General features: G+C 46.0%; 2 protein-coding genes across 2 annotated transcripts; both read right to left on the bottom strand.

Moving 5' to 3' along the window:
* Window positions 1–957: 957 nt before the first annotated feature.
* On the bottom strand, window positions 958–4,705 carry PGLS (6-phosphogluconolactonase). The gene is made up of 5 exons (XM_019556711.1): window positions 4,410–4,705; window positions 3,163–3,270; window positions 2,342–2,443; window positions 1,683–1,823; window positions 958–1,443 (listed from the first exon to the last, which is right to left on the bottom strand). The coding sequence occupies exons 1-5, from the start codon at window positions 4,683–4,685 to the stop codon at window positions 1,306–1,308; spliced, it is 765 nt and encodes a 254-aa protein (XP_019412256.1). The 5' UTR covers window positions 4,686–4,705; the 3' UTR covers window positions 958–1,305.
* A 420-nt stretch (window positions 4,706–5,125) lies between these two features.
* Window positions 5,126–20,598, bottom strand: SLC27A1 (solute carrier family 27 member 1). Its single transcript, XM_019556710.1, has 13 exons — window positions 20,525–20,598; window positions 19,211–19,377; window positions 15,802–16,196; window positions 15,081–15,242; window positions 13,898–13,967; window positions 13,704–13,795; window positions 13,424–13,533; window positions 10,876–11,085; window positions 10,449–10,575; window positions 10,060–10,197; window positions 8,911–9,075; window positions 7,753–7,899; window positions 5,126–6,982 (listed from the first exon to the last, which is right to left on the bottom strand). Exons 2-13 carry the CDS (start codon window positions 19,375–19,377, stop codon window positions 6,825–6,827), a joined length of 1,941 nt encoding a protein of 646 aa, XP_019412255.1. The 5' UTR covers window positions 20,525–20,598; the 3' UTR covers window positions 5,126–6,824.
* Window positions 20,599–23,174: the final 2,576 nt, after the last annotated feature.

Below are 23,174 nucleotides of genomic sequence, written 5' to 3'. Positions count from 1 at the left end.
CCAACTCCAGCTTTTACTCAGCCAGATTAGGAAGAAAGTGCAGGTGCATTTCTGCCTGGCAGTGTGTTACTAAATCTGTTTCCTGTTTCTGCACACAGACTGCAGCTGCCCCAACAGTCAGGAGATTCTGAGACAAGGAGCAGCAAGAACCACAGATGTCAGTGTGCCAGAGTCTACCTGCATCTCTGTACAGCTGCTTTTAATGATAAGCTGACAGAAGGGTAAAGAGAAGAGCTCACAAACCAGCCTTCCTTTGCCCAATCCTGCTGGAATTTATGAACTAGCAGATGAATGCAGCAGAATCCAGTGGTGTTGGGAAGAATCCCAGACCAAGAAAGAAAATACTGTTGGGGAAGTGGCAGAAGTTATACAATGCTGACTGTTAAAAAGAGAGGGGATTTGATCCATGGAGGATGAGCAAACTCTTGTCTGGACCAGTCCCTTAGGAGGACCCTCTTTTGGATCTATTCAGATAAAAGGAAAGAGATACACCCACAAAAAGCACAAGTCCTGGGTCAAAGACCTGGTTTCAATCCTTCCTGTTTGCCCAAATTTCTGTCCAGCTTTTGCACATCTTTTCTATAATATGTGACCTTCAATTTACAGCTCAGAAACAGGAGTTTGGATTCCTGAGTTTTATTCCCAGTTTGCCACAGATTTGCTCTGATTCCTTGTATAAATAAACATTTCACCATCCTCTACTCAGTTTGTTCACCAGTAAATTGGGAATAACATTTACCCCAACTCCAAGGAGTTTGCTGCATTTCCAAACAAACCTCCCATCGCCCAGACATCTGTAGTACTTTCCCCTGAAGGAGCATTAAAAGCCCCAGAATCAACAACTTCCCAAATCCCAAGACTGCTCCTTCACAAGAATAAGGGCTGAAAGCTCATGCCTAGAGCTGCTAATTAAGTGAAGCTGCTACCCAAAGATAGAGCAAGCAAGAGCCAAATGGCTGAAATGTACATCTTTAATATTGTGCATTCACTTTACACCACATGAACCGTTCACAAGACAGACTGCACCACACTATCCTCCTCCACGATCCCAAGCATTTCCAGTTGCAGCTAGAGATCAAATACAAGCACCCTATATCTTCCCTCCCCAACCAAAGAGATTATACAGTGCTCCACAAAGTACCACTTGCTTAAAAAGAGAAACAAAAAAGACAACATTAGTTTAGTGCCACTCTCAAGTACTATGACCAGATGTGGAGTCCTTGACTTGGAATGTTACAGAGCCAGCTCTTTGCAGGTCTTGCAGTCAGTGGATCCCGATCCTGAAACCCAGCCGAACGTTTGGTTCTACAAGATAGAGTGCTTCTCGAAGGGAACAGTCAGCTCCTTGGCTGCAGACTCATCCAGAAACCAGTGCAGCTTCCCAGTATGAGGCTGGACAAGAGCAGCAGGGAGAGGGTTCGCCTCATCACCTTCCAAAATTCGCTGTCCAAAGAAACAGAATATTATCTTAATCAGTTCTATTAATGCAGGGGAAACCACACAATGAGACGATCAATGAGATTTTCATAAAAACCAAGCAGACATTATAGGGCTGGCTAAAAAAATTCAAGCCTTTTATTCCTCCAATGGAAGATGCCTTTTTGACTAACTTGAAGATTTTGGTAAAGATTTGGGCTTTTAATTTTAAAAAAGAACTACAACTTTTCATTTTGAAAGCTTACCTTTAAGATGGCAGCTTTACTCTCCCCTGTAGCAACAAAAACCACAGTCCGCGCAGCATTCAGAACAGGCAGAGTTAGCGTTATCCGCTCAGGAGGTGGCTTTGGAGAATCACTAATAGGGGCAACTATCTTGTCTTTCTCCTGCCAGGAAAAACAAAAGCAAAACATGAAAGTCTGTCAGAATGGTACAGAGGGAGGGGTCAAGCTAAATGACAGCCTGTATGAGACTAAAGATCAGTACCAGGCCTCAGCTCCAGATCGCCACAAATTAGTACTAAAAACCTTCGCCCAGATGTCAGCTAGACTCCATACAAACAGATCCCTGTGGCTTCAGTGAGGTTCCACACGGGCACAGAGCACCAGCAAGGATCACAATGCAAGAGCAGACTTAAGGGGACAATGCCTGTGAGAAGAGTCAGATTCCAGCAGCTTTCCTTCCCTTCCCTCTTTCCTTTCAAACTATCAACTTTGCAGCTGTTCATCCCACCGCCAAGCTCCTCAGAAGCTTGGAACAACCACCTGCATGTACGCATAAATCTATCAACCACAAAGTTTAAAACTATAGCAGACAATATAACATGTCTCATCGGACTCATTAGTAAAATGTATCATTGATATCCTACTATACAGTATACCCTTTCTAGCTCTAAAAATCTCACCTGTAGAAGTGGATGGTCTGGGAACAGAGAGCAGGTATGACCATCTGGCCCTACTCCCAAAATCAGCAAATCAAAGACAGGCATATTCTCACCTTGAAAGGCCTGCAGAAAGGAACACAAACCCAGAACAATTAAATCAAACAAAGAGTAAACCAGGGCACTGAACAGAAAAAAAAGCCTAAATCACACCTGAGTCTGGGCTGTTCAGCTGGTTCAGTATACCCTGAAGAGCTGATTCTTAGGATCCCAAGATAACTTTATCAGTTTCTTTTGGCAGCTCAATAATTTCGTCCATTTAAGAACAGTTCTGTTAAACCCAATTGTTTTAAAGCACAAAGCTCTCTACAGAGTCTTCTGGGGAAATTATTAACAAAGTCATATGGGAGAAAAAGAGGCTATTGTAGAAAAAACAGATTTAGGAGAAAAGGACTGAATTTAAGGCCAAATTTAAGATTTTATTTTAAATGTATTTTTTTTTTTTTTTTTTTACAAAATTACATTATTAAGCATCTTATTTTTTAAAACACTTTAGCATAACATGCTTCCATCTGTGGGAAGAGAGATTTCATGACAATATTTCTAATTCAGACACTAAAGCTTCAAACTAGAACCTAAAACTCAAGTAAATTTAATTCAATTCTCCTAACTGACTAAAAAGCCACAAGAGTGCAAATGGTATTTGCAGCCAAAAATAAATTAACGTCTTGCATCATTAGTGGCAACACAGCTATGCAAATATGGGTTCTAATTTATGACTTTTAAGAACACAGTGACTGATTAGCTCGGATTTGATAGTGACACACAAAACAATATTACTGCACCTCTTTTAACTTTGCAGCATAGTCTGAAGCAGCCTCTTCAACAGGTAATGAAGAGTTAATGGTAATCACTTGGTTTTCTGGGATGGAAATCTTGGAGAGGAGATGAGTCTGAAACAACAATCCAGTCCCACAAAATTACAACCAGGAACAAAGCCATACTGTTTTACGAAAGAGCCTTTTTCCTTCCCACCAATCAAGAAAACTACCACGCATTTCTTTCCAAGCTCTAGTGCAGGGGACAACATCTGCAAGAGCTAGAGACTGTAACTGTGCTGTTAACTCAGTGTTACTGGATTCAGGAGCTTTGTGATATGTGGCACTTGCAAACCTACCTGGACTTTGTTAAGGAGAATTTGATATGGCAGACACTGCACAATGGAGCTCTCTCGCAGCCATGTCCCTGCTCCCCTGTGTGGCCAGAGGCTAGGCATTTTCTCCCTGCCTCAGTTTCTCTTCGTCAGGCTGGGAGCACCCTGCTGGCTGCTTGGAGAACTAATCCAGCTGCACACGCTGCAGGGACTGCCGCTCAGGACAAGGCTGCGATCATCAGTCACAGAGAAAGCAGGGCAGAGCCGTGCCTACAGACCAGCTGAATGTGACAGGGGTGGGCGCAGTACAGACATTACACTTTTACTGGTATAGGTGATCAGAAACCAGTCTGCCTGTACCTGTAGCAGAACAGATGCCTGGCGTGCACAGGCTAGTATAAATAGGCAGAACTAAGCTAAGGTTTGCCCCCTCCACCAAAGGGGGGGACGGACGCGTGCCCCGTCTGAGCCAATGTGAACTACGCTGCTCACAGAAGACGGCGTGGCTGAGATCAATCCCGCCTAGGGCTCTCTGAACTTCTGAGCCCACCCCAGAGAGCTCGAACTTTGCAAACGCAGGATCCCTCTGCCAGGCACCCAGGAAGTCCTGCTCGGGAAGCACTTGACGAAGGGGCCGCAGGGTCACCAAACCCCCGCCCTCTGCTCACAGACCTCGCTCCCTGAGATTAGGGGCGGATGTTTCTGAAACTGATTTCAACTCCGCCAGTTCAGTCCAATACAACACCCATCCAGGTGGATCTGAAAGCGGCTTGGGCCATTCTGAAAGCAGTTTGCATGCAGGGAGCTTCTGCATGGTTACAGATTTAAACCGGTTTCTGATCACCTATCCCGGGTTATCTGTAACTTCCGTCCCCCCGTCCCCGGGAGCTCCTTCCCCAGCAAAGGCCCGGTGCCCCCGCCCGCCCGCCGCGCCGGCACCTTGTAGGCCCCGAAGGTGCTGTCCGGGTGCTCAGGCGGCACGAGGCGCTCGTCGCAGAAGGCCAAGACCCAGCGCGCCGGGGCGGCGGGGCCGGCGGGCGGGGCGGCGGCGGGCAGCTCCTGCGCTAGGATCCGCACCAGGCTCCCGCCCGACAGCCCCAGCGAGAAGCGGCCGCCGGCCTCGGCCGCGCGCTGCGCCACCAGCTGCGCTAGGGAGGAGCCCAGCTCCTGCGGGGACGGGAAGACCGAGATGTGGCGGGGCGCGGAGCCGGGCATAGCGACGGCGGCGGCGCACGGGAGGGAGGACGGCGGCAGGGAGGGGCCGGGGCCGGAACGCGGGGCGGGGAGCGGGGGGGACGCAGCACGGCGCACCCGGCCAAGCGGAAGTCGGGGAGAGTTTCTGCGGTGGCAACCGGAAGTCGGGGGAAGAAAAAAATGCCCTCAACCAGGCTTCCTGCGAGAGAGCCGGGCTCGGGGAGAAAAAGGGAAGCAGAAGTGGCGCACCGGAAGCGAGAGAAAGGGGGAAAACGTCTGCGTTGCCAGGCAACCGCCCCCAACAGCCCTTGATGTCCCCGGCGCAGGAGCACCTCTCGCCTCAGCCCCGCTCCGGCAGCGAGGGGCGGTCCCGGGGACCAGCCGCCAGGGCAGGGGAGGGCGGTGGCCGCGGCTTCCAGGCTTGTTTCTGAGACCGCAGTGATCCAGTCTGACACCGAGCGAGTTTAAAAAGTTTAATTAGTCTGGACGGGCTGTTTAGACCACAGGACACTTTAGTAGGTGTAACTCGATACGGTCTGTGCCCCTGAGACCTGGCGGGAGCTTCGGGCCTAGGCTGCAGGCCCCCACCCCTTGCTTTACACAGGGGCACAGTTCCACTTAACACAACTAGGTCCGCTATCAGCATTAATAAGCATGGAGAGCATCTTTCCCAATAAAAGGCACGATTTAGGTAAAAATCATTTAAGCCACTGCCAAAAGGTCCAGTTTCCAGTATGGACACATATTAAAACAGGGCTCAAACTGTTTCCAAAACTGTTCTTAAAAATAGTACACATGAAATACTGTCAGAAAAAACTGATTCTTCAGGCAAAATGCTGCTGTTACTCCTAATGTGAGCACAACATTACTAGAGTAATCGAGTGCAACAGAACAAAACACGGGTTGCATAAGTGTTAGATCATTTAAATTCCTCAAGGCATTACACAGATGTGGAGACAAAGGGTAGCTACTGAACAGGTCAGTAGTCACCTTGGTACTTCCAAACAGAGGACTGATTAAACAAGGAAATTATCCATTATTTGTAGTATAGGCGGGGAGCCGGTCTCCACCTACACCTGTGAATGCCAATGCCTTCAGTTTTTAGGAGACTTAGTTCTAGTGTTGGCAAGAGCACCAGCAACACAAGCGCAGTTAGAAACCCTCTTCTAGGCATGCGCTGATCACTCAGAGTTTCAAGTACCACGGGTTTGCTGGAGGGGGAGGAGGGGGGTTAAACATCTGCAAGCAGCTCTTGTGGCTAGAACTGGTGTTCAGCAGTTGCCACACACTTCCCATAGATGGCAGCATAGGTTAAAGTTTGAAACTACCAAAGCAAACAAAATCAGTTAAAAGGATATACAGCAGCATGACATAAGGTAACATTAACAAGACTTAATGTGACCTCCCATTTCCCCCTCACTTCCCTGCCTGGTCCACAGATCGATCGCATTATGGCTCTGCAGATGGCCCAGTGCAGCATTCTCCCCCTAGCTTTGACATTTAGCCATTTTCCATCCCATATACTTTCTTCCCCAAATAAAATTAAAAAAAAAAAATAAATAAAAAAGCTTACACTGCCGACCGAAGTTTGTAAAGAGCCACAGATACTGCACTCTAGCAAACACTAACCTGATCAATTTCCAGCGTAAGTAAATGAATGATATACTTTAGTACAGTAAATTTTAGACGTGTTGTTAGAACAATGATGTGTTAGCTGGGAACAATTCAGGATTCTACCTTATGTAAACATGGAAGGCCCTCTAAATAGCAAAGCAAAGTTAAGAGACATTGCTGGGAGGAAACCTACTTAGGACACATTCATCTCTGTTCAGTGATATCTTTCAGACATTGTAATAAATTAGACCATAAATTTGTTCCATGTTGCAGTCACTCAGGTTTGTAGTGGTTACAAGAAGAAAAGAAACTCTCTCTAGGTGCTGAACTGCAGAAAAATAAAATGTCTGTGCTCAGGATGGGAGTAGGTCACAGGTGAATGTGCTTTATGCAAGGGCAACATCCCACAAGGCAGTGAATTTGCCTCCTGCAGCCAATGCATTGTGCAAGAGTTTTGCACCACTTATCTAGTAGTCCATCACTTCCGCAGGTGAGGCCCCCTTTTACTAGTCAGTAGTGTTTTGTTTTTTGTTAAGGCAAATCCCATCACAGAGTGACCTTTCCACCAAGGATCCTCTCATAGAAACATTCATCCAGCAGAACGTATTTTCCCAGCTTTAGATCCAGAAAGTACAACCGATCTGATGTTTGGTGGGGGTCAAATCCTTCCCTCTGTAAACGAGTTTTCTGGATCTTAAATGTGCCTTTAAAAAGAGAGAGAGAGAGAGAGAGAGAGATTAAAGCAATAAGTTTGTAGGGCTCCTATATTGTGTGGAAATAGGAGAGTTAAGAACAGAAACATGAACTAACATAATACTTCTTCATGGTTTTAGAACCAGAGACTAGCTATTGGCTGGCTGGCTGGACTAACAGCCTATTAGTCACAGTGTCAGCAAGTGTAAGACACAAGTGTGCAAGACCTGTAACATAAACTGGGATAAGTGATTAGGCAAGAAAATAGCATATGCACATAAAACCACAAAAGGCTGCATGTGCAGGTAATGAGCACGCTTTAGATTACTTAACAGCTAACCAGACACACATTCTCAAACACTTTACTGTTGGGCAAAAGGCTCCCGCTGACCCAACACAGCCTGCCTACATATCAGCACTCGATTCCAAGCATGTATCCCAAAGGAATAAAGTGATTTTCTTCTGCAGAGGTCTCTTCAGTTAACAGCCCTGGACTGGCCATTCTCCAGTAATAAAACTAAACCAGTCATTAATCCGCTCAGAGTGTGCGCGCCTGGAGTGAAAGATACATTTAGCCTCATTTCACAATCCACAAAAAAGAAACACTAGGGACTGCAGCCAATTAATTCTAAAACCAAGTTACTAAGTACAGGTTTCTGATCTCTGTGTAGAACCAAAGCAAGTGGCAACTTTGATACTTCTGACTTCAGGGTTCATTCTCAGGCTAAAGGTTACCAATAGTCCCAAGAAAAGAACGAACTTAAAAATGAATCACAAATACCTGTGGTGTCAACCTGGGGCAGGAGTCGGAGAAAGATGGGTCGTGCATACGGAGGCAGCACCTTCTGCAACTCCTGATACAAAGCATTCGGATTCAGTTTAGATTTAGGATCAGCTATAGCTGCCATTCCAGCTTTCCCTTCGACCCCTGAAACAAACAATAGACCTCAGATGGATTTACAAGGCATAAAAAGGGCACGTGGCTGGGTGGGCTTCAAGCATTACACAGGTGTAAGCACAGACATCCACCCGAAGCCCACCTCTTCACTCTGTTCAGCCACAAGAAAAGGGCAACATGCGCCATCCCCTGAAGTAAGAAGTTCTTTGTAATACTGACAAACCCTGATGGGAATCCCTTCCTACCTCCCTTAAAGGTACCTTTATCTTGTCTTTGTTCCAAAGAATCTACCGAACTCCTGCCTTATCAAACCTCCTCCCCTTCTCATGCCAAATCTAGGATGAAGCCAAGGGGACAGAACAGTCATTTAATGGGAACTTTTCTGACCACAGATTTTCTTGGAACAGTTTTCTCTTTCACAAAGGGACTTTTCCTCTCACTTGCTGTAGCTTTTTCCAGGTCCTTCTTACACAGAGCACTCAAGGGCTATTTATTTACTCTTTATAAAGGCTCATTTTGTTCTGTATCGGTTTCCCATGCCAGAAACCTAGGCTTCACAAAAGAGAATTATTGGGAGGGAAGCCAGACAAGTCCCTCAGTGCTGAGTAGCAGCTAACCCTTAGTTAACAGAGTAAGCACCCAACCCCGATCTGGCCATCAATCCTTCATGACCCACAAATATTTCTGTTTTCATGGAATTCTGACTATTACTTTAATCCAGGGTTTCTGCAGAGCTCAGGCTACAAACAGGCTAACACAGGAGTAACCCCCTTAGGCAAGCCCTTTAAGGCATAAGATCTCACAAGCCACAGTTAGAAGTATGTAAATGAATAACCCGCAATTAAAGATTATCTGAAGACCAGAGATTGCTAGATACCCAGACAGACTGCTTTTCAGAGTCCTCTGCTGCCCACCCACATTGGGCCCTACTTCAATGACAACCAATTTCAATTTCTCCTGGAGGGGATGAAAGAAATTTAATGACCTGAGTCGCCACATTCCCCTCCCCACCAACCATGGGAGCTCTGGGTCTCCAGTTACCTGGTACCTCCACTCCATACACTGCAACATCTGTCTGGTTGAGGATGTGACTCAGAATTCCTTCTACTTCTGTGGTGGAGACATTTTCACCTCGCCATCGGAATGTATCCCCACTCCGATCTTTGAAGTACATGTACCCAAGTTCATCCATCACTAACACATCTCCTGTGGTGGAACAGACAGGAAATGGCATCAACCAAGTGGCCTTACAGCCTGCCTCACTGACCTTGGATTAGCCAGCTAGATAAAACACTTGGCAGTTAATAAAAAAATTATTCACAGCTCCCAAGCTGGGTGACTAGAGTGGCAATGATTTCTCTAGTGTCCACAGTACCTGCACCTGGAGCAAGAGGGAAAGAAGAAAGCCAATACAATGAGGGGTGTGTCAGCAAGAATCTGTCCCTACTGAATTTCTTCTTGTAGTTTGGACATTCCCTGTTGAATCCAGCAGAGATGTAACTAGCATTTTCAGGGCATTATGCAGTGATACTGGAGGACAGCAGGGCATGCCAAGCTGCTGCTCCCACCATTTGGGTTACTCCACCCTGGCTGCTGCAGTCACACCATCAGCTTTCCCAGATGCCACCATTCTGGCACCCTCCCCCCCACCCCCCAATGCTGGTGCCCCATTTGCCTTGCCATAGTCACATTACCACAAGGGTGTCAAACATACAGCTTGTAGGCCAGGCCTGGCCTGTGCAGCCACTCTTATCCAGTTTGCTTGGCTACTACAGGTAACTGAAAGTGGGTGAGCATGGCCTGCCACAGAATCAGGGTACTTTGGCTCCTCTGGCCATGGCCCCCAGACCTTCCCCCCCTGCTGCCAATTGACCCCTGCCAGCATACCCCTATTGCCACTGGTGTACCCTTCATTGCTGCCATTGCGGTGGCCGCCCCCCATGCCCTGGGCTGTATCCGACCCACAAATAACCCCACAGTACAAGTCCAGGGACTCAGGTGAGTTTGACACCCTATGCTACTAAAATCAGGGATACTAGGCTGATGGCAACAGGAAAGAAGCTATTGGACTACACAGACTCCAGTTAAATTGCTTGCTATTACCCATTAAACAGTGGGAACTCTTACATCTGTGACTGAGAACATGTCTGCATCTCATGACAGTGAAGCCTGCACTCATTCTGACAGTACCTGAAAGGTATGCTCGGTCCCCTTTTTGGAACACGTTGAATGCTATCTTCTTATTGGTGGCACTCTCACTGACATAGCCATCAAACCGTCGTAAGGGGTCCTGTTGGTTTATTCGACCCACAAGGAGGCCTGGCTCTCCTAGAGAAAATAGGACATGACTCCATGAGGTGGCAAATGCAGTCAAGGGTGCCCAAACTAATGATGGTTTTTGCCACATGTACTCAATTCATGCAGACTGTCTTACTGTCAAGTCACTGACTGAGCTGGGCTTTTGAAACAGAGACCTGGAGCGGAAAGGCTTTTTATTCTAGTACTAGTCCTTGGAGCTAGCAGTCGCTTATCTGATAGCCTTCTAGAACAGTTAAGGCTTTGTAAACAGTAACATTTACCTGGGCGGCAGGGGATGCAGAGCCCATTGGAGCCACGGATAAGCTCCATAGTGTCCTCATTTACCTTCACCAAGCGAATCGGATAAACATTGGGCAAAATCCGACTGTTGAAGCCACAAGCGCCAACCTTACAAAAACAAGTAAAAACAAATGAAGGACAGTGAAGGGCTTGGCCTCTCAGCTGCCCCTTCCATTGTATCTGGTTGCCTTCTTCCTAACAAAGACAGATGTTTTCTGAACCTCTTCCCAGCTAAACAGGTAGGCAAATGCACCCCGAATGGCAACTGTCCTGTAGAGGTAATGTTCACATAAATTTACAGATTTGGTTCATCGCAGAGTACTATCAGGGCTGCGAGAGAAGCAGGGCAGATCATCTGCCTAAGCAGACAGAACATTTCCGTCTTCACTGTAGCCATGCATGGCCTACCTTTCCATCTAGGTTAGCAATGCTGCAGTTACACTCTGTGGCTCCATAGAACTCCCCAATCTGCTTAATTCGGAAACGCTTTGTGAAGTCTTCCCATATGGTGGGTCTCAAGCCATTTCCCACGGCCAGCCGCACCTGATGCTGCGTTTCTGCCTCCCGTGCTGGCTGATTCAGAAGATACCTGCAGATCTCCCCAATATACTGAATAATCTGAAGCAGTAAACATAAGTACAGATCAGACTTCAAGAGGCTTTTATTAACATGCTGGGAAAACCTGATACATCAATGTATATGGTTGCACATTCACAGGATGAGCTATCCTAGCATCTGCTGTGTGGTTTATATTGCAGTCTCCTTGGGCTTTTGTATACACCACAAAATTGGCCTTTAAAGTGGCTTAAATGTCCTTTTGCACCGCTTTAAAGGTGCGGCTGTTTACACCGTCAGCAGCATACTGTGCATTAAATGACTTCGGGACATAGCAAAATAAGAACACCTCTGAGGTGTTTTAGTTTACTACCTTGTAGCTATGGAGGGAAGCACCAGGCCTGGTGCACCTCAGGGGCTGTGTAAGCAGCCTGGCAGCAGCCCATGCAGGCACGCTTCCGCCTGGGTCGGATACCTGAGGGCAGGTGCTACCTGGGGGGTGTCACCATGAAGGGAAGCACCAGTCCTCCCACAACTCAGGGGCCATTTGGCCCGCCAGCAGCTCACGCTCTCCACATACTGCTGATGGAGAGGCAGGTAAAGATCAAGCCCAACCCTTGTGTATACACCACCGGGGTTCACTTCTGTTTAATTCTCCCTAAATTGAAGCAGTGTTTTTAAAAACCCACCACTTCAATTTAGGGAGAATTACACCAAAGTAAACCCCTGTGACATGTACAAGCAGCCCTTGTGCTGAGAACTGCACAAAGATTAAAGAAAATTGTCACTGTCCCTAACAGCTTGTAACTCTAAACAAAGTACAGATCAGAGACAGGTATGGGTAGAAGCGCAGGCAAGACCAACGTGACTTTGGTAACTGGAGCAGCCAGCCAATTAGAGTGATGGCCCTTAGATTTGTTATAGGTCACAGCAGAGGACAATACGCAAGCGCATACAGAAAGGAGAGGATGTGGGCTACTGAACTGTGTTAAGGAAGACAAGAAGGCCCCCAAAGAATACTCTTGCAGCTGCAGGACTGTTAAGTGGAGGGAAATAAAAGGTTTGGTTAGTCAACAGAGGGGTAAACAATGCTAAATTCAGATAATAAATCACAGTATGCTAATGTCCAGGGCTCCTGAAAGTGACTGTTTCCCTGTAGCTGCTGTGGAGTCATCCCTGGCTGCATGCACCACAAGAGGTCAGTTCTCCTCCTCTCCCCAGTCTGGGTAGGTCCCCCTCTGCTCCACTGCTGCTTCTCTTGTTTGGAGAAGTCTCTGCTGCTCCCTATACTGCTGAGGCCCTGATCTGGTGTTCCCTGCAGTGTGTTACACTGCAACAGAGAGGCTCATGCCTGCCAAAGAATGGGTTGCATCTACAATGCAAGGTCCTCAAAGAGCCAGGGCAAATGAGAATGCTGTTTTTTGGATCAGAGTGCTGCTAAGCAGTTCAGAAAAATACACTGGAGCTGGGGGAAGTATGCAGAATTTCCAATACCAGCCTCCAAGCCATGACACATCAATACCCCTGGGGGTTGGGGAAGAAGAATTTTGATCAGTCAGTTCTCCTTATGTTGTGCTGGTCACAATCCTCCTTCTACCTCAGCTCTGTCCATTTCCATAAGATGGAAGCAGCTGTGTGTTCAGAGTCAGAATTTATCTACTGTGCATCACCCAAAGCACATATATTTGAGAGGAAAGAACTGAAACAGTCAAGATAAAGCTCTCCTTCCATGAATCAGCTGCCCACTCAAGGCAAAGGCCAAGAACTCTCTGAAGTCACTAGATAAGACTAACAGTTAAAACACAGTCTAAAGCGTCCCTTAACTGTGCTTTTGGAAAGCCAGAGGAGGTAGAGCCACAAGGCACTCACATTTTATGTTTACACTGAGGTTATAAATTCTTAAAAGCATCTCATTTCTCTAGTTTCTATTTCAACAGGATTAAGTTAAATTCATTGTGTGCACTGGAATCATGAATGACAGAGGCAGGAATGATCACTTCTCTGCCTTTATGCCCCACATTTCCTGATGTTCACTTTATTCATTTACATATGGACTGACTGAACAAATTAAAATTTGCTGTTGCTATTGGGGTAGTGAGCATGGAGCACTGTCAGGTGGACAAGCCAATCTCTCCACTCCCATTTCTGTGGTTATCCAGGACACAGTATTACAGTCCAGGACACTGAAGGTTTATAGCATAATGCTTAAAAAGATAGGAGAAGGAAAAGACAGACTTTGGAGGAGTGATAAGACTCATGACGGAACGTGTGAGGTAGATAGCAGGGAAATGTCAGAAGAGAGGTCTGCATCTAGAAATAACCCCGTCCAAAACAACTGCTCATCTGCTTCAGGCTGCAGAGACAACACTGCTCTGCTGGCAGAGTTTTCAATGTTCCTTACTGTGCATTTGTATTTTGTGCAATCATCCCAAAAGCGACTTGCTGAGAACTTCTTCCTGATCACCACAGTGAGACCATGGATAAGACACTGGCCGACTCCCATGATGTTACCTGGAAGACCAGGAGAAGCAGGGTATCAGTACTGCTCTGAGTTTAAGTCACTTCAAAACAGATTCTTTTACAAGACTACTGGAGGGTCCTTGGCAACACCTGGATCCACTCGAGCACTAAAACAAGCAGAACTAGCATGACCCTTTGCATCTGAAGAGAAAGCAGCCTACCTGCTGAATGGTAGAGGGGCAGGCAGTTGTACATGATGTCCTCGGGACGCATTCTGTAGGCATAGTACCCAAAAGCAGCTATACGATAGTACCTAGAAGAACACGAAAAATGCTAAGGAAGTGACACAAATACGGCCTTGACCATCACTGGCTGAAGAACAGCTTCTGGGGGGAGCTTCTCATTAGTTTCTCACCTACTATGAACTACGATGGCAGCCTTCGGCATCCCAGTTGTGCCAGAGGTGTAGATATAGAAGAGTCTATCTAAAGAAGAGAAAGCAGGTGTAGGTCAGATCATTCTCAGCTATTTCTGTGGACAAATCTCATTTTGCCTATGGTACTTTCTCCTTATCAGTCTTTTGGCAAATCACGAGTGATGGCTGTGAACTGGTGACAGCCCATGAGGCAGTAAGCTGATAGGGCTGGCACGGAAACTGTCACAGCTGCAAAAGAGAGAGCTCAGTGCCCAGGAGCTTCACCCACACAAGCAGACAGTCAAAGGCACCTTCCTAACTCACTGAATTTAGAATGCAGGGGCCTAAGGGCACAAATTTTTCTTCTCTCTCCAAACTGCCTTAGAAATAGGTCAGCTGTCAAACTTAGACATCAATGGGGAGATGAATCTAGGGGAAAGGTCACTCCAACCAATGCCTGAGACAAGCGAGTAGCATAGAGCAAAGTTCCTGAGATTCTGAAGGCAATCCAGCAAGTCTGCATTCCAAGACATTGCAATCCCCCTGCTCATATACTAACAGAGTTACTGAAACAGACAGAACACACTCGCCAGTTCTAATACAGTTAATGGTCTCAAAAATATTACATGAACTACTTCCAGTTCTAGTAGATACGAAATGCTGCCCAGCCAGTTCTCTCCTTCCTTCCTTCCTCTCGCCACAAAAAGAGGTTGAGCTATTTGTAAAACCTAAACCCCCATGTGGGTATTACTAGAAAATAGGAGAATCTGAATCTAGGAAAATTTGTCTGCACTTTCCCAAGAACACATGATTAATCAGCAAGCCTCTCTCCTGAGACTCAATGCTGGAAGATGTGCCCTCAAGTCTATGAACTTCAGCAGGAGTAAGGTGACAGAGCATTTCTTTGCAGAAAGTGCATCCCTGGTAGGGTGAGGTCTTTAAAAAAGTAACAGCCAACTCACTCTTGTCACTTCAGGCTCCTCCGAAAGCTCTGGAATGATTTTCAAGCAGGCATCTACCACCGTGCAGTTCAGGTTCTTACATGCACAGGGTGATTTGTGCTTCAAACACTGCAACGCAAGGTCCTCTACAATTTGCCTCCAGATTTGGGTATTCAAACAAAGTTCTCAAACTGCAGTCTCACACATGCAACCAAGGAGAATGAAAACACCAAGAAATTTACCATCTAAACCTTTGGCTGGGATTTGATGTGGAGGAGATTTTGATGCGGCACTCAGAAGAGGATCAAGATGTTTAGTCTCCTTGGGGACAGAGTCCAGGTTAAAGTCTCCAGAGCAGAACTTTGTCATGTTCTTCCCCAGCATCCCATTCACTTCAGATATTGCTGCAACATGCAACATGTTCCATTGAAAAAGTACAATAGTCTAGGCCACATTAATAATATCACCAATATTAAGTGAGTGCTTTTACAATCTCAAAAGGCATCTACAATGCTCAGACCAAGACACACAAAGAGCATTTGAGAGACTATCCTAGTAACATCCAAGTTACCACAATTCCAACATCCTAGTTTCAACAAAAGGCCTTCCTGGAAGTCTAGGCAAATTCATCTTTCCATCCATTTGTACCATGTATAGTGGTACAACATTAGCAATCTGCTAGAATTTAGATGGTATTAACCAGAGACTGCCTCAGCCAATTCTTGGAAGCAAGCAGTTTGGACTTGCTGAGCTAAAACACCTTTACTCCTTGTAATTGTTTAATAGCCTCCTTAGCTAAAAATGGACTAGAAATTACTACCGTCATCCTCATCTGATATGAATACATCATCCCATTTCTTTCCATATACAGAACATATAGACCAATTGAAAATCTTTGCCTTTTTTTTTACATCTTTCCTCAGGACTAAGTAAGAAGTGCATGCAAACTCCCAAGTGACTCACCTGCAGACAGCTCTCCTCCAAAGATCACAGCTTTTGCACCTGAGGTTGTCACACAGTAAACCAGAGAATCAAGACGCAAATTGAAGTTGATAAGGGCTGCCTCAATGCCAACTTTTGCCATCCCGAGCCAGAGGCCCACATACTCAGGGCGGCTCTCCATGAAGATGGCAATCACGTCACCCAGCTGGTATCCCTGCTGGTAAAAGAAGTTAGCCACTGCATTGGAATATTCATCCAGATGCTTGAAAGTCCATTTCTCATCAGTGGCTTCATAGACCAGTGCCACTTTGTCAGGGTGCCTGTGGACAACATCCTGGAAGATCTTTGGAACAGTAGTTTTGGCTCGTTGATGCTTTCGCAACTCATATTTGACTCGTAACAGCACTGAGAGGCCACTGCAGCAAGGAGAAGAAAGTCAGCTCTAGCAAAAAACTCAGCACCCCCAAAAGGGTTTAACATACAGTCCAATACTGTCTGCCTGCTATACAGGCTGGTAACTTTTGGCACAATTTTCTACTCTGCCATTTGAGCTAAAAAAGTTCTACCTGTCACTAGGGTACACATGAAAGCTGTTTACTGCAGTCAGGAAGCCTAAACCATCAAATTCAGGAGAATCTACATTTTCAGTTAAATAAGAAGTTTCTTTTTAGCTGACACGGTTCAGCACTTACAGATATAAGCATGGTCCTGAGCTTCTACTGCTCCTAACAAGCCTTCTCTTGAAGATTCAAAGTGAAAGTGGCTAGACTATATAGAATTATACAGCTTCTCCAACAGTATGTGGACAAGCAAAGCAACAAGATGTTTCACTCTACTGGTGCTTGGAAATCCTTGGAAAAATGCACAAAGGAGAAGCAAAGGGTCCATGATCCAACACTGAAGAGACTGGGGGGAAAAGGGGAGAAGGGAGGGAGGAGAACAAAGAGAAAAAAAATCCTCCTTTCAGCAGAGACAAAGGCCTCCAAAGGAAATGGATATGTATTAGTCTCATGTAATGCAAAAAGATGGCATTTTAAAGTACAAACTGGAAATAGACCCATGTTAAAAATTCCACCCACCTCCTCTGTCCCACTATTTGGGCACTGCCTTCAATCTCACTCACATCCATCTCTTTCATCTTTTGTATTAGCATCTAGCTAGCTGGCACCTGGCTAAGGTTTTCATGCTTCAGTGCTGGAATCACACAGAGGCCAAGGGAACTGCAGCATTTATAATTCTGGATTTGACTTGGAAATCAAATTCCTAGTGTTAAGCTTTTAGGAACCCTGGATTTGGAGACTCGGCATGTTTTACCAAGGAATCAATGGATGTGGTTAAATCCTGCCAGCCATTAAATATCCTTACAAAGTCAGGAAACAAAATATTGCAAAATGCAGTAAGCAGGGCTCTTGGAAATAGATTATGTCACAGTGTGAGGCCACACTGCAGCCTTTCTCTTTGCAGTTTTCTTTGGGGGAAACTAGGAAAGAAGATGCTTCTGACTGGGACAAGGCAAAAGATACAGTTTCATTGTGTGACATCAAATCATAATGAGGTTTAAAAGAACACAGCCAAAGGCTTCCAATATAAAACAATTCTACACAATTGTCAGCAAGTATGCAGTTCCTACTCAGAACAGAACCCTTCACTGTATTGCTTTTCATATGCATCTTCTTTCCATTCACAACCCCATGCCACTCCTACCATGGAGTAGAGAGAGGCACGCTCTTGATGTTGCTAAATGAAAACTGTGTGGGAAAGAGAGGACAAAATAATTTAGAAAATGCTGGAGGGAACAAACACAAGGAGAGTGCTTGCTAAAGATCATCCAAAAAAACATGACTAGGGGTTAACAGATGATCAAGGGGGAAAATAGGTTGAATAACTGCAAAACAGAAAGATCTACCAAATTCTGAACAGGAATCCCAAGGAAAAGGGAACTGTGTTCACCTCTCTGGATACTCAGTATTAGAAAAAAAAATACTGAAAACATGAGGAATAACCTTGCACTAACCAAGCCGAACAAACTAGATTGGACCTAACAGGTCTTTTACACTTTCTCCAATTGCTATGATCATTTTAAAGCAGACAAGCTTTAGCAGCTAAATGCATCTTGAAACAGTTCACACTTAAGAGTAACAAAATATTTAATCATCTGAAACATAACCATGGAGTACTCTACGTTTGCCATGATTCTTCTGCTTTTTCTTACATTTACAGCTATATGGTCTCTAATGGGAGATGTTTTATAATCCTTAATATGCAGATACATACACCATCTTAGCACCAAGATCTCCTGATTTCCTGATGGCAGGAGGCTTGTGACAGTATTTTTTCCATCATCAAACAGGAAAGAGTTGCAACATAGGTGTTTGGATAAGTCTCCAGAAATATGAAAGGTCATTTAATATCAGGTCTTAAAAAACCCTCATGACTGAGTGCCAAAGACAGGAACCCTGGTCAGCAAAGCTGCAGGGAAGGGGGGAAGGGTGCTGTTTTACAAAAAACTTGCTGGCACTTTGTCAGGTTGAGCTGGCTTTTCATGGTGACCCTACACTGAGCTGTGCCAGAGACAGAACAGAAGAGCCTTTTCACTGGTTAGCTACACTTCTCAGATTCTTAAAGGGCTTTATTCTCCCTACATTATTTTCTGCCATTATTCCTCACTTGCCACGCAATCAGGAGGAAACAGCCCTTCAAAGCACAGTGACAGCCACAGTAAAGCTAGGCAGTCTCTGGTGATCATAAGAGCCTTAAATCCTTTGGAACAAAGGGAACCCCTCACAGTAGCCTAAGAGGCACAGAACTGAAATACTAAGGACAGAGTCCCAGGAGATAAGACAGGCAGGAGACTCCAAGGTGTTATATGCAATAAAAACATTTTTTTAAAATCTATAATCTTAATATTGACCTACTGTAGTTTTCACTTTAGGAGGAACAATAACATGCTTTGCTTCTGTAACAAGCTTTACTCACCCCTTGTTAAACTGCACAATAGGGCCATCTCCTTAGTGCAAATTCTCATTCTGTTAACCATAAATATTCAGCTGTTCTTACAAAAATTGCACCATTCAAACCACAATGTGTAATCAAAAGAACTTCAGCTTCAGAAAAAACCCTGACACCATTAAATTGGCACAAAGCCAGTTTACTATAACCTCTGATTCCATGCCCTTTCACACCATTTCTGAAATGTGAAATCTATCCCCCTTCCTGCTAAGTCTAAACTATGTCCTGAAGACATGTTCCCAAAAGTCTAGGTTATAAACCCCTCCAGGGCTCTTAGTGCATGCTGTTGGAGTCAAAATAAATACTCCATTGTTCATTGGAGGTTCATTGTTAATGGTGAAAAGCTATTTTATAGAAACAAAAAAAAAAAAAAAAAAAGCACATTATGGCACAAGAGGAAGGTCCACAAGGCAATACTTACAAGAGATCTCTCAGAGCAGTCTTAAAGATGATACGAAGAAACCTCCACCCTCCACTGCCAATGTAAATGCCCAGTGTGGCTGCCAGACTCCATGACCAGGGCACACCAAAAAATCTCATTAGCCCAAGGGAGCCCAGAGAAGCTGTATAAACCCCAACCATGCGCATCTAAGGAGGGAGAGATTTCAGAATCATCAGAGCCAAGCAGTCAACTCTGACCCCTTAGCAACCCCCAGCAACAGGCAAGAGATGCATCCTACCACTACTGAAACCAGCAGGAGCCACTGTTGTGCTCACAGGACTCAGTTATAAAAAAATGTTTAATGACTAGCTGTCAAAACAGCAAAGCACAGGGAACAGGACTCTTATGAATTAATTTCTGCAAGGTTCAGCAACATATTTGGATTTATGATTTTTCTAGCCATTGTACACGCCAAAAAGGTAAACCATGAGCCAGACTTGAAGTAACTCTCTAAACCAACCACAGACTTCCTCAGCCTGAAGAAGGGCATTTGTACCCAAAAGCTTGCAAAGAATTTTTCCAACTATTGTGGTTGGTCTAATAAAAAAAGAGCAGATTTACCCAAAGACCCTTGTCTGCCCTAGACAATAAGGAGTTCTCACAGACCCTGGACGAGGATCATATACCGCAAGGGCTGGAGGAGACCTCAGGAGGGCACATCTATCCAACCCCCTGTTCAAAGCAGGACCATCCCCAATTAAATCATCCCAGCCAGGACTTTGTTGAGCCAGGCCTTGAAAACCTCCAAGGGTGGAGATTCCCCCACCTTCCTGGGTAACCTGCTCCAGTGTTTTACTACCCTCCTCCTGAGAGTTTTTCCCAGTATCCAACCTAAACCTCGCTGGCTGCAGCTGGAGACCACACCGGGTTGATCGCTGTGACTAGAACACCACGACAAGCCCCAATCCCTCACTTTGTTTTTAGCAGTTCATGAGAAACAGGTCGCAGGTGTGGATGTGGGGCAGGGCCGGGAAGGGGAAGCATCTGTCGAGTCCTGCCCCGGGGCTGCACAGCACCAGGCACCGTCTGCCTTAGATGCACCGCGGCGTGGTGCACCTGTCCCGAGAGACCCGGCAGGTCGCTCGGCGGCCCCTGTCCCTTATCCCGAGACAAGCCCCTGGCAGGTCCGCGGGGGCAGCCGCGCTCTCAGCCTGACCCAGCGGGGGGCGAGGGCGGCAGGCACCCGGCACCCACTCCTCACTGAGCCCGGCTCCGAGAGCAACGTGTGCACGCACCGACCCCGAGACAAGGGCAGCGGCTCCCCCGTGCGCCTCGGCCCCAGCCCGCCACTACCTTGTCAGCTGCAGAGCGTCCTGCGCGCGGGCCGCCCACCCCGGAAGTAGCGTTAGGCAGGGGGCGGGCCGAGCAGGCTCCGCCTCCCGCCGGGGCTAGGACCAGCGAGAACGCCAGGCTAGACAGGCTGGAGCATAGAGAGCCCGAGGCTAGAGCGGCCGCGCTCGGGTCCGCCTGCAGGAGGTGCTGTGGAGCCGTGGGCCGGGTCCGGAGGCAGAAGTAGTGGGAGCTGTTGGTGGAGCGGTGCCCTGTGGTTTATTGGATCCGCTAGACCAGGGGTCAGCAACCCCCGCATGCCTGCCGAGCATGGCACGCTAGGCCGTTTTGCTCGGCACACCACCGCCAGCCTGGGCTCTAAGCAGCTGCTGCCAGCCATGGAGCCCAGGCTGCTCCCAGCAGGTGGCTGAGAGCCCTGCTGCAGGCGGACCGGGGTCTGTGCCCGGCTGCAGCCTGGAAGCTGCGAATATCTACGCCAGGTTCCGACGTGCCGGCACTCTGGCACCTTCCAAGATAGATGTGTGTTTTTTCAGTACTCCAGCCAAAAAACGCCTACCCCTGCACTAGACCGTTGCAAAAAAATGTCCTTATTTGCAAGCTTTTGGGCTCATGTGCCCTTCTTCAGACAAAGGAGAATGCAGAGTTTAACACTCTTGGCATGCCTGGGGAAGGATGCATGAGCCCATAAGCTTGCAAATACCATTTTTTTGGTCAACTGTCTAGTGGGGCTAATAAAAGATATCGCCTCTACCAGGAGTTGTGACTGCTTTTTGCGGTTGTGAGGAGTGTATCTAGCTGCCTTTCCACCCTCGTGTGGTAGTGACATAAGAAACTATTGTGTGACATCACACCCTGTCCCATGTCTTTGCTTTCTTGGTGTCACACTGATCAATTGTGGATCTACGTACAACAATATTAGAGATTCATGATCTACTACTATATTTATATGAATACTCATGTTGGGCTCTATTTTTAGTATAATATTTGTAGTTCGATTATTTTGTTGGAACTTATTTATATTATGGTTGTATGTGTGTTGTGCCATTTTCAGGAGCATGGCATTTAGCCAGAATTCTTAATGAATTGAATTGAATTTGTGTCACACTGCATTATCAGGAAGGTGTGATGCCACGATGTCTTGCTGCATCCAGTCTAGGCACTGTTACGAAGCTCACAGTTCCCCTGGTTCTGTAGGCGAGAAAAGGGTTTGTGCCTGGGACCAGAGGCAACTAGTTTGAAAGCAGGTTCCTGGAGATGGCTGCCTTTGTAGTGCAGGCAGTGCCAGAGTACTGTCTCTAGGACTTTTCTTCAGTCCCATGGGTACTGCTGTGTTTCACAGCATGTATCACTCACTGCCTAGTTAGCGAAAAAACAGGATTTAAACAGGCTGCCTCACTTGCCGCAGAGCTGTATGTTTCTGTATCTATTCAATTCTTTGAAATAATTTTATAGGTAAAAGGGTCTGAGAGAATGTGCAACAAATTAAAGCATTGACAATAACTCAAGTGTCCAGCCTGTGTTCTCCGGTCACATTCCCACATCTGCTTCTAAAAGACTTAGTGTTATAACATTTATGTTCAGAGAGGCTGTTTAGTCTTGGTTGCTGGGAATAGTTCATGTAAAATGAGCAGGGTATAGACAATAAGTTTTTCAGGTTCCTTCTTCCTCTCTGCTGGGTCACAAACTGTAAAATGGTTTCCAGCAGTTACTGAGCCCTTTGGATTTCCAGCAGCACTTTGCAAACCGCTACATCTTTTTTTCTAATATAGTCCTAAAGTATTTTTATGTCCTCATGCAACCCTGACTATTGTCTTCGCTCCTTTCTGCTCAAAATTAAATTTGTTCCAAACAGATGATGCTGACCTTTCCCTTAGTTCTGTTTCTACACATTCATTTATGAGACATCTGGCATTATACCATCCTAATGAGAAAAAAAAATGTTTTGTATTTCTGCAAGTCCTCCATGTTTGGTTCAGAGAAGCAATTTGAGAGGCACATACTCTGCGAGAAATACAGCAACATCGTTGAGCTGCATTCCATTGTTCTCGCATCCTATGTGACTTCAAGTAAACTATGATATGGTGGATGCACCCCTCATTTGGGCACTATTGCCTGTAAGTTGTAGTATCTGTGAATATGTAGGAAGTATAATGTGTGTGCATTAAGCAATGTTTCAAAATACTTATTTTGATTTATCCATCAAACACTGGGTTCAATTTCCTACCAAAGTTACTGATATCTCAAGAGCCTGAAGCAATCTGTTCTGCATTCCTTCCTCTGCGTTAGACTTATTTGAACATGAGATTTTGCAGATCACTGTAAAAGAACAGATTTTCCAGTAATTCAGACTTCATTCCCCAGTATCCCCCAGTTACAGAGTATATGTTGTAGCAAGGTTCCCATTCTCTCCTGCTTTTTGGCAAGAAACATCAATGTTCCCTCCAAGCTGTGCATGTGCACGGCCATGCACAATTTAAAATCTTGCTGCACGCTAACTTATTAATGCTGTATACCTGCCCAGAGAGGAGCTGGGCGTGGAGAGCGGTAGAGGCACTGGGGCTGGTGCAGGACACTTACCAGAGGTAAGTTCAGGCAACGGCTTCTCCCTGAAGCGAGGTGGAGGTGGGGGTGGAGGCTGGGGCTGGGGCAGAGT

The sequence above is a fragment of the Crocodylus porosus genome, unplaced genomic scaffold (genome assembly GCF_001723895.1).
Source record: "Crocodylus porosus isolate Cpor-Errol unplaced genomic scaffold, CroPor_comp1, whole genome shotgun sequence".
Classification (NCBI taxonomy): Eukaryota; Metazoa; Chordata; order Crocodylia; family Crocodylidae; genus Crocodylus; species Crocodylus porosus.
Note: the sequence above shows the minus strand (reverse complement) of the source record. Positions and strands in the feature narration are given on the sequence as shown.